General features: G+C 44.5%; 1 protein-coding gene across 1 annotated transcript; it reads right to left on the reverse strand.

Moving 5' to 3' along the window:
- Window positions 1-6011: 6011 nt before the first annotated feature.
- LOC104453802 (alpha-xylosidase 1) lies at window positions 6012-11169 on the reverse strand. Its single transcript, XM_010068427.3, is given in 5 exon segments — window positions 6012-6670; window positions 6673-8094; window positions 10000-10608; window positions 10611-10690; window positions 10825-11169. Coding segments are annotated over 5 exon segments (2769 nt in total). The 5' UTR covers window positions 11043-11169; the 3' UTR covers window positions 6012-6230.
- Between the last annotated feature and the right edge of the window lie 504 nt (window positions 11170-11673).

The following is an 11673-nucleotide window of genomic DNA, read 5'->3' on the forward strand; positions in this document are numbered from 1 at the left end:
TCGCGTCAGTGGACTGTGACAGCGCATCGAGCCCAGCAGCGCTCTGGGACGATGTGGGACGAGGAGTTTGTTGTATTTGCCTGGGGAGCTGTCAGTACTTTTCGCTGCGCTCGCATCGAAGCTCCTTCGGGCATTGATGCCCCTCCTCCTCCTCCTTGTCCTTCCCCTCACCAACCACGAGGATTCCGTGGGGCGACCATTTATGCGTTGGTCGCCCTGCCCATATGATGGAGCAATAATTACGTGCCGTCGGGGCACGGTCCTCGCACCTTATAGTTCATGTTGGGAAGTGAACTAGACGTAGGGGAACAGATTAGATTACGCCCGCGAGATTCGACCGTCCGCGACGTCCACCGAAGTTTTATTCTATTCTCCAAAATTCGGGGGTCTTCGAATCTAATCACGTCACCTACGAAAGTAACGAAGCCGACCCAGGAGAGTCCGCGAGCACCCGCACCCAGTCTGGACCCCGGCCGCATTCGCTTCGACCCAGGGCCGGTCCCGAAGGCGAAAACGTGCTATGATTTTCGATTTGGTGGAGGTAGTTAATGGGTCGGTGAGTGGGGTGGTTGGGGTTTTGCGTCCGACACGATAAAAGAGGGAATTAGTTCTACAGTTTAGTCCGGTTGGGACCCCCTCTTTCTCTTGCCTTTCATCCCTCTCTATATCTCTCTCTCTCTCTCTCTAACGAAAGGAGCTGACCCGTGCGACGTGGTGCTGTCATTTGACTTTCTCGATCTCGAGTCCGAGAATTGTAGCAGAAGAGATCGAAAGAAAAGCGCTTTTGCAGAGTAAGAGAGAGAAGATGCCGTTCGTTTCTTGTGGATCCGAATGGTCCGCGCATCGATCCGCGCGTCTACAAGGAAAATTCCTTGTGCGTGAAAGAAAAGGCGAGCCTGTTTTTAACTCGACCTAGTCAAATTTCCCAGACGGTGCTAGCCCGACCAACCGATCTAGGACACATTAGAACGGCTTCGGGAACAACTGCTGCTCGTGCGCACGGCGTGAAAAAAACGTGCGTTCTTGAGTGAAGGTGCTTGGACTCTGATTAGTAGCGACCGAGACGATGGCGTTGATGATACCGTGGTCAAGAACGATGGTTGTGGAAGATGTCGGATGCGGTGGCGACGATGGCGATGGGCGGGGATTCCATTAATTCCGTGTACGACTTGATGCTTTCGCTGTTGCATCTATTTTATCGACAGGATTGGAAACCATAAGGTAATAATCATCAAATTGAAAGGTAAAACAACCGGGAGTCCCTAATCTTTGCTTCTTTTTGTTCGGTCTAGTGACTGGAGCAATAGATTGTCTTGTTTCTGCACAATAATGCTTAAGCAGATGAGGTTCATTTAATATGGGCGAATTAGAACTATGAAAATTGATATCGTACTCGATTGCACTGATGAGTCACGTTGATGTCGAAATTGAATACCGGTAACTTATTTCCACGTGTACCATATTGGGGCCTTTAATATGTACCCTAAAAAAAAAAAAAAAAAAAAAAAAAGATGTTTCCGTTCTCCGCCTTTCCCTTGTTGCGAATATTTCTTCCATGATTGAAGTGGGAAAAAGAGATTACGTAGTTCATTGGACTTCACTATATTCGTGTTTATCTCTTTCTCGTGTGGTGACTCCGATGTGCATTAGAAGTCCAGCCTAGACAATATATATCTCTTGCACTGTTCATGCGGGGAGAAACGCAAGCCATAGGGTCTTCGGCCTGGAATGAGGTCCAGGATGATGGTCTGTTCAGTTTCAATGCTTGACTTGGTGGATGGCAGACTAGTTTTGGGCACTTTGAGTATGAACCCATCCCAGAAATTATCCTCAGATCCTTGCGGTTTCATCGAAAGTTACATACAAAAATGAAGAACACAGTCTGCGAAAGAAAAGCCGCTTGAGATTAATATGGCTAAAGAAAGTTTGTTTGGTGACCATTATGGTCTTGTGAATAATTTATATTTAAAAATAATTTGTTCTTAGTCTATTTCTGAATGTGTTTCTAAGCATTTGAAGGTATTCAATAATTGCACAAAATTCATATTCTCATAATAGAAAAATAACAACAATGCGTTTGATATGACCTCAAATTTTTTATGCCATAAAATTTCTTTTAATTTTTAATAAGATTATGAGATTTATCTTTTCTTTTTTTTTTTCTTTTTTTCTTCTCTTCTTTTTCCTTTTCTAATCGGTGCCGAACCTCTTTTGGCCGGTTGCCGGCCTCGGTATCTGGTCATCGCCGAGGCCGGCAACTAGCTAGAGGAGGAAAGAAGAAAAATAAAAGAAAAGAAAAAAAAAGAAGAAGACATTGACTTGATTCTAGAATTGTTCCTGGAAATAAAGAAGCAACTTTTCTACTTCTTTAATCTTATCTAAATCTATTCTATGGGATAAATTTGTTTCCGAGAATAGAAAAATTAACTAACGTTAGTAAATAGATTTATATTTTTTTCAAGAAAACAAAAGAACACAAATAGCCAAAAATTGACTAGTTATCAAATGGGCCATTCGATGTCAAAAGGTATGCGGGAATCAGTGTGAACTTGCTCTAAGTAGAATTGTCAAGTATCTATGCATCCACTACTCAACATCAACAACATCATCATCAGCTTATAACCCATCTGAAATATGATTGCAAAGAGCAAAACTAGAAGTAGAAAACATAATTAAAATAGTGCAATATTTATTTCAAGCAAACAATTGAAAATATATGACCTTGCTCTATGGTCACATTTCTTTTTTTTTTGCCCCTCGAGTGGAAAAGGATGAGCAATCTCTCTTAGAACTCATCTCCTTTCCGTGAACAAACTTTAGAAATAGGCAATCGACAACAAAGTAAAGAAGACTAATCAATTGCAAATATTGGGTCATTCTGAAATCTTAACCTTTCATTTCCATCTTCCACGGCATGGCAATGTTCTTCCCCAGAGGTAACTTTAGCTCTTTTTCATGGAGTGAATTGTGAGTTGACTGTCAGTTATACTCCTCATCAAAATAGTACAATAATAAGAAAAAATATGACAATTTTTAAATAACAAGAAGTACGCTAAAAGCCAAAAATTTACCCAAGAAGTCTTGAGCAGAAGTAGTTGCATATGCTATATTTATGCTAAATAGGTTTCCAACAAGCAATGTTCTTAGAAGAACCCCAAATGAGGCTTGGAGTGGCATCAAACCAGATGTTTCATTCCTATGAGTATTTTGATGTGTGGCAAAATCCCATATACTAGATAAACTAAGGAAAAAATTGGATGACAAAACCTAAAAGTGCATCTTCTTTGGCTACAGTGACATGACTAAAAGTTATAAGTTGTATATTTGAGTCACTAAGAAGATAATCATCAACAAGGATATCTAATGAAGCCCAAGATTGGAACCAAAAGACTAGAGAGAAAAACATTATCATCGAAGGTGATGGGAGAAACAAAAAAATCTCCATTGAAGATCCATCATTTTCGCCCAATAGTTCATTTTCTTCACCAAGAGCAGTTTCAAAACCGCCAATACATCATTCACAACAATTGCGTGAGATGCCATCAAGATTCAAACATTATATGGTCACAAGAGATTATCATAATACTAACAAAATTAGCGATGAAACTTTTGGTAAAATTTTGTTTATTTGTAGAATGTGACCACATATCCTACATTATGTAGCTATAGATGAGAAGTGGATCTAAGTAATGAATGAAGAAATTTGGAAGCTAATTTCTCTACTGCCAGGTAAGAAACCCATTGTACAAGATGAATTACAAGTTGGATGGTGAAGTGGGTCTATATAAAGCTAGGCTGATTGTAAAGGGTTGCAAGTAAAAGTCACCTATTGATTATTTTGAATTACTTGCACCAATGGCTCGAATGGATACCGTTCAAATCATTTTAGAACTCATAGCTCAAAATCATTGGAAGATCTATCAAATGAATGTAAAATTAGCATTTCTCGATGGTTTCCTTGAAGAGGAAATCTTTTTGGAGCAACCGTGGGGTTATGAGTAGAAAGGGTATGAAAATCAAGTTTATAAACTGAAAAAAGAAAAAGAAAGTTACATGGATTAAAACAGACATCTTGAGTGTGGTACACAAGGATTGACATTCACCTATTAGAGCATGGTTTTTAAAAGTGCGCCTATGAGAATATACTATATATCAAATCAAATACTAATGGTGCAATTATTGCATGCCTCTACGTCAATGCTTGATACTTATCAGGAGCTATCGAAAAATGTTAAATTCAAGGAGGCCATAATTGGCCATTTCAAAATGACAAATTTAGGATTGATGTCCTATTTTTTAGGCCTTGAAGTGAAGCAAACAAATGATGATATATTTATTTCACTATAAGACTGAAGATGGAATCACTCAAATCAATGCGAACTCCCGTAGCAGATATTACTTACGACGTCAGAATTTTTAGTCCGTTCTCGGAGAAATCATACCAATCACTTTTGCAAAACCGGGGAATGAAAAGAAAAGAGGCCGGGCAATCGGGGCTCCCGTCATATGAGCTTCATAATCGAGAGTGCACAAGTAAGGCAGAAGCCTATTATCTCATGCCAAGAGCATTCCTAGCAGATTGGGCCACCGATTCCCGTTGATAAAAGCTCCCATCTCGGAGAACAGTAGTTCGCGTACGTGGTGTTGTCCTTTGACTTCTCGATGTCGAGTCCGAGAATTCTAGCGGAAGAGACCGCAAAGGATTCGCTTCCACATTTGTTTGCTTGCAGAGTCTCCCGGGACCCTAGAGAGAGATGGGGAAGGGAGAAAAAAGATGCGATTCTTGTGGATCTGAATGGTCCGCAAAATCAACCCTCGCGGGTCTGCGCGGAAAATTCCTTGGGCGTGAAAGAAAAGGCGAACCTGGGATGATTTAACTCAACCGGTCAAATTCCCAGACGATGCTAGCCGACTAACCAACCTATAGGACACGTTTGAGCGGCTTGGGGAACCACCGTTTAGCAGTACCTACGCTGATAAAAGCGCCACAATGTTTGGCAGATCTTTTCATGGGGCGTGAAATTACCTACTCGTGTGCTCTATATGAAAAGAGGGTGCATTTTTTAGCGATGGTGATTTGGTTCTAACTAGTGGCGCCCGAGACAACGGCCGGTGACACCGTAGTCAAGAGTCAAGAACGATGGTCGTGGAAGATCGTTGATGCGATGGCGATGGCGATGGCGAGGCATTCCATTAGTCACATGCGCGACTTGAGGCTTTCCTCGCAATAGATTGACTTGTTTCTACACCATAATAATTATGCAGATGAGGTTCAATTTTTAAAATCAAATTAGAACTGTGAAGAACGATATCTTGCATAATCACACCATTGAGTAAATACTGAAATAGCTGTTAGGTGGTTAGGATATCCTATCTTTCGAGATAAAGAAGGGCGTGAACTTTTTTTCTGAAACATTTCCGGTTGTTTTGGTAGACGGAGATGGGTGTTAAGATCAAACATGGGTTGGAAACTTATTTCCACATGTGCCATATGCGCCTTTAATACAAACCCTAAAAAAGATGTTTGCATTCTCCGCATTTTTAGTGCCCTATGGCAACTATTTCTTTCATGACTGAATTGGGAAAAAGAGATTACGGAAGACTAGGATTTCGCTATGTTTGTGTGTATCCCTTATTCTGAGGTCCAGTGTGTATTAAAAGCCTAGCCGAGGCAATATATCTTGCACTGTTCATGCGCTGGAGAAACGCAGGCCATAGAGCCTTCGGCCCAGAATGAGGTCCAGGATGATGGTTAGTTCAGTTTCGATGCTTGACTTTATGGATGGCAGACTCGTCCTGTGCACTTTGAGGATGAACCCATTACAGAAATTATCCTCAGATCCTTGCGGGTTCATCGAAACCTAGGTTCCCCAAATGGAGAACGCAGTCTGCCGAAAAACAGCCGCTTGAGGACTATATGTGCATCCACTACTCAGCATCAGCAACATCATCATCGGCTTGTAACCCAACTGAAATGTGATTGCAGTGAGCAAAACTGGAAGCAGAAAACATACTGAAAACGGTGCAACATTTATTTGAAGCAAACGATGGAAAACATAAGACACTTGCTCTTTGGCTACTTTTCTTTTTCTTTCCCTCGAGTGGAAAAGGATGAGCAATTTCTCTTTGAACTCATCTCCTTTCCATGAACAAACTCTAGAAATAGGCAACCGACAAACAGAAGTAAAAAGAAGGCTAATCGATTGCGAATACCGGGTCATTCTGGAATCTTAACCTTTCATTCCCATCTTCCACGACATGGCAAAGTTCTTCCCCAGAGGCAGCTTGAGCCCGCCGATCTCAACCAGCAAGCTGCTCTTTGCATCTCCACCATCGGAGAGGGGTGCCAAGAAGTTCTGCGGGGAAACGCTCATTTCCACATTCTCTGCAGCGCCGTCGATCTCGAGGTCAGATGCCCCAGTCCCGCCCAATCCCAACACGGACACCTTCTGCACGATCCAACCATTCTGCAACGCGAACTGGCCCTCCTGCACTTCCGACCACAGCTTGACCTGCCCCTTGCTAAGAGTCGCGTAAAAGTCGACATACGTCGAAGACCCACCCCCAAGTTTCATCTCTGGAAGCTCGTCATTATCGAGAAACAATTGCCCCTTCGCTTCCGCCTCCTGGGCCCCAGCTGGGAAAGTCACCACAAGGCTAAACGGCGTTTTCTCGCTTCCTTGGATATCATCCCACCTTGCTGCATCGGAAGGATTATGTTCTGATATACATGAACATTCACTGCGTGCAAAGGCGTATCGAGGGTGACATACTGCCCACCTTTCGAGGATATGGCCTGCGTCATATCGAATAAGCTGAACCATGTACCAGGAGGAAAGAGCGCCTTGACCGCCGTCTTCCCCTGCTCAAGCACGGGAGATACCATGACTCCACTACCAAGCAAAAACTGGGTGCTCAATCCGTAACTCTCCACGTAATCGGGGAATGAAAAGAAAAGAGGCCGTGCAATCGGGGCTCCCGTTGTATGAGCTTGGTAATTGAGAGTGTACAAGTAAGGTAGGAGCCTATATCTCATGCCAAGAGCATTCCTAGCAGATTCAGCTACGGAGTCCCATTGATAAAGCTCCTGTCTTGGGGAATAGTAGTTCGCATGGTCCCTTGAGAATGGGTAAAAGGCACCGACTTCAATCCAGCGGTTGCAAAGCTCCTCAGTCGGGGCTGGGTAGAACCCGCATATGTCTGCACCGACCATCGGCACTCCGAATATGCCGAAATTCAGCATAGTGGAGATGGAATACTTCAGATTTTCCCAATTGCCTTGGTTATCTCCGGTCCAGTGAGCAACATACTTCCCGGAGCCCACGTACGTCGAGCGCGACAATATGAAGGGTCTCTTTCCCTGGAGCCCTTGGAGTGCTTTGTGAGTAGCAATTGATTGCGAGAAACCATACAAACTGTGAGCATCATACTCCAATACACCATTGTAATGGACAGCACTTGTAGCTATGGTTTTATAACCTATTGGTACTTGCAATCCGGAAGCATTTATCTTGTAAGGCGGATCGTCCCATCTGGTGTTGGTAATATTCTTGCAGTCCAAGCAACAGATCCAGCCTGGCCCAGTTCCATTGGGGCATATTCTGCCCTCGGGGATGGTGCACTTCCCCGAGCAGAAATTGGAAGCTTCATTCATGTCGATCCACAAGCCATCGACAGGGACGAGCTCGTGAAAGCGTCGGACTTCATCACCCCACCACTCTACAGTTTTTGGGTTAAGAAAGTCGGGGAAGTTAACGGCACCTGGCCAAACTTGAGCGATGTAGGGCTCGCCGCCATGTTTGATGAAGACATCTTTGGCCAAACCTCTTTGGTATACACCATAGGTGGCGTTGATGCCGATTCCCGGATCAATTATGACAATGTACTTCATGCCCATGTTGTGGATCTTCTCCAGGAAGGCCAGAAGCTTCGGTCGGGAATAATTGACAGGATTCAGGGTGAAATCCTTGTGGCCATCCATGTGATCATCGTCGTTCCAGATCACATCAAGCGGAATTTTAGCTTTCTGGTAGCTTGCAACCACGTCTTCAACAACGGAGAGGTTATGATAGCCCCATCTACACTGATGAAACCCTGTAGATACCAAAAGCAGAGAGACAGTGAATACATAGCTTTACAAACGTAAAGCATAACATTTTGTACGAGTAACTGAGAGTATAAGCAATTAGGGCGGAGCATTGACACCATCTCCTGCACTAGAAACTAAATCTAAACTTGAAATGTTGGTGTTGCATTGATCAAGAAGAAATAATCTCCTAAACCAAAGTCAACTGATCGCCCATAAGCAAAAGAAACAAATCATGCGTGACTCTTTTCGATCCAACCGGAACTTTTCGTTGCATGCTTTCCTCCTACATTATGAACTAAGATTTCAAGGAAGTGATGATGCGTTTGCCTATGAGATTTTGCACTAGAGTCCTTAGTCGTTATGCTGAACAATCGAGAAATATAATTTCAATATCACCGCCATAATTTCCGCTGAGTTAATCAAAATCCAATCTAACTACACGTGTTTGCAAGCATTGTGATAAGAATCTGATGGCAATGGTCAGTCTCCACTACTAGTAGGAAAAGGCAAGTAAGAAAAGGACAAGAGAAGCACAAATTTCAGGCCATGATTGCTTTCAGGGGTCCACCAGTTGGCCTACTTTCAAAAGTTGTCCCCGTAAAGGTCAAGATTTTAGGCTATCATAAAGTAAACAAATGAAAATAAATGCCCGAACCAGCACGACAGCATAAAGATCCTTCATCGTTTCCACGCATCGCCTCATCTTTTATGCGGACCTACAATTTATTTGGCGTGCCGATATGATTAAAAGATCGAGCCTCGCCCCAGTCACGTCTACCAATGTTTACACGATGAATAAACAAATGAGAGTCATAGAGGACAGTGAAGTGAAAGCAGGAGAATGGACCGACCAGACAACCCTACAATTGAAAATGAACAAAAAAATAGCTCCACTTCCACACGAGTTATAATTGAATTATCAACCAGGAGCAGCAATCAGGCATCGTAACACTGCAATTCAGGCAGTCCTTACAACCCTCTCTTTAATGAAAAGAAGGTACCTCCACATCAATCCTTCAGGAAGGACCATAAATCATTGCAGCTCGCACTACTTCTGAGCTTAGTCAATTCAATTACTTAATATGTATCCATTCATATCACCAACTACACGACTCCCAACTCTGAGGACCGAAATGTACAAGTTCCTGCACCAGTGCCATCTTACTCTACGATGGACGCAACAATCAGAAGTCCTTACCATAGGCCAATGGAACGTGATAGGTCCAACTATGTATATCGACAATGAGGTGCCAAAATTATACCGAAAGGACGCACCCCTGCCGGCACAAAACGAACCACGGGCTAAAGCCGAAAGCAAAAGACATCAACATGCCCAATAAATTAATTCACATCACCCGGCAGGTATTAAATATCACACCTAAACTGCTTTAAGGAACCCATCAACCATGCAAGTAAAGTAGTCAATGGTACCACATTCCAAGACCGATAAAGAATGACTACAGTGACGTGAAACCGAGGTCCCTCTGAGGTAAATAGCAAGAAAATGGTTGTGGGGCAAAAACAGAAGCGTTCATTCAATGCCATACCAAACGAATTTAATGATCTGCGTACCAACAAACCAATCCCAACGCAAAACAAGTATATTGCAATCTCTTACAACCCTTTAAAAATAGGTGATTATCTTAGTCTAATCGAGTCAAGGCGACATTTTCCCTAATATAATACACAAACAGAGCAACTGTATGAATTATTAAGCATGATGAATACGGAATATCCGATTCCTAAAACATTCATCAGACATAAGACCCTGCAAATTTAATGTAGTCAAAATTTCTCTACTTAATTATATAACAAGATTCCAGTGATAATGGGTGACCTTGTAAATGGTAAAAAAGTAAAAGCAGCTCCTTTCCTTGTAAAGAAACACAGAGCAAGCAAGCGATTCATACCAAAAGCCCAGTAGGGCATCGGAGCCGGCCGGCCGATGAGCTGCGTGTACTGGTCGACGACGGCGAGAGGCGTTGGGCCGGCGAAGAAGTAGAAGTCCAGCACCCCTCCAATCACCTTGTATGTCAGCGAGGTCCCTCTGTAGAACACGTCCATGCCGTTGCTGTTGAGCAGCAGCACGCCGTGCGCGTAGGCCTTCCCACCCACGTTCCTCAGGTCCATGTACACCGGGTGATCGCCGTACAGGTCCGTGTTCAGGTTAATCGCCGAGACGTCCGTCGTGTACAGCGTGTACGGGTCGTTCGGGTAGAGCTTGATCCCGTGGGGCTGCGTGTTCTCCCCCAGGCCGTAGAGGGAGGCGTCCGCGGGCAGCTTCGTGGATATCTCGAGGTACTGGTCCTTGAAGACGAGGGCGCTGTACGGGTCGGAGTCGCCGGAGGTGGAGTCGAAGAGGGTCTGCCCGTCGGACTTCCTCTTGACGGCGAAGGTGAAGGGGTCCGTCGTGTATCTGAAGATGAACTGGGAGCCGGAGTACTCGGAGACAGCGACCGGGGGGCTCGTCTTCCGGGACGTCGCGACGGCCGCCGACGGGAGCCGCGGCGGCGGGTCCCGGGAAGGAGGTCGTAGGGGACCTCCCACCTCTGCTTCTCGGCGTCCGTGATGTACACCCTCAGCCGGTCCTGCGTCTCGTGCCTGCGAAAGCCGCCACAAAAAACATCAACCACTCAAGTACACACAGAGACACGCGAGTTCAGTGAAGAAATGGAAACGGGTCGTTTCCTGATGGCGAGGAGAAGCATAAAAATGGGGACTTTTCGATGGCGTACTTGACGAAGAGGTGCAAGTGGGGAATGTCGGGGCCGTAGATGGAGGACTCCTTGTTGAGCTGGAGGTGGCCGAGGAGGCCGCCGTCGGGGGTTTCTTCGATGGAGACGAGGCGGTAGCCATTGCCGATCTTGGCAGTGCCGGAGCGTGCAGGGGCAATGCACAGGAGGAGGAGGAGGAGGGGGAGGAGGGGGAGGAGGTTCGGGAGAGAAGGCGACATTTCGGTCGGGACCCTAAGCAAGGCTCGAAGTGCTCTGCTTCGGGACTGAACTAGAGGAGTTCAGACCGGGGGGCTTTGCTGGGACTCTGCTCGAGAGAGGCACTGGTTTAATAGGAATTTGTAAGGGAGTCGTGGATAGGGCAGGATGGTTGGACGTATCCGGGCCTCGAGGTCCTCTGTTTCTCTCTCTCTCTCTCAATCAAGGGTTTTCTCTTTTTGCCCTCTCCACCTCTGGCTTATTGCGGAAAATATTTAAGCAATTTCCAATAGTTTTCCGATGCTAAAGAGGGAAACTTGGAAACTTGGAAACTTATCCTGTCTTTTTACAAAACTTATCTCTCAATCAGATCAAAGACCTGGCGAGTCCATCCAGAGTTTTTAAAGTTGATAAACTTAGCCTCTTTTCTTGATGTAGAGGATTTCATCTTTCCATATATAAAGACCGTAACTTGGGAAAGTTATTGAATTATATTTATTATAGCAAGTATCTTTCTGTAATGTGTCTTGATTCTTCATGGACGAGGGTTGTAAAGTTCACCCCACCGTTCTTTTGCCTGGCTGAGGATGTGATTGGGGAGTCAAAAAGATGTCTCCCTTTTTCATCTCTTCATCTCGGCTGTCATTTCGAATG

This window comes from Eucalyptus grandis, chromosome 7 (genome assembly GCF_016545825.1).
Source record: "Eucalyptus grandis isolate ANBG69807.140 chromosome 7, ASM1654582v1, whole genome shotgun sequence".
In the NCBI taxonomy this organism is placed as follows: Eukaryota; Viridiplantae; Streptophyta; class Magnoliopsida; order Myrtales; family Myrtaceae; genus Eucalyptus; species Eucalyptus grandis.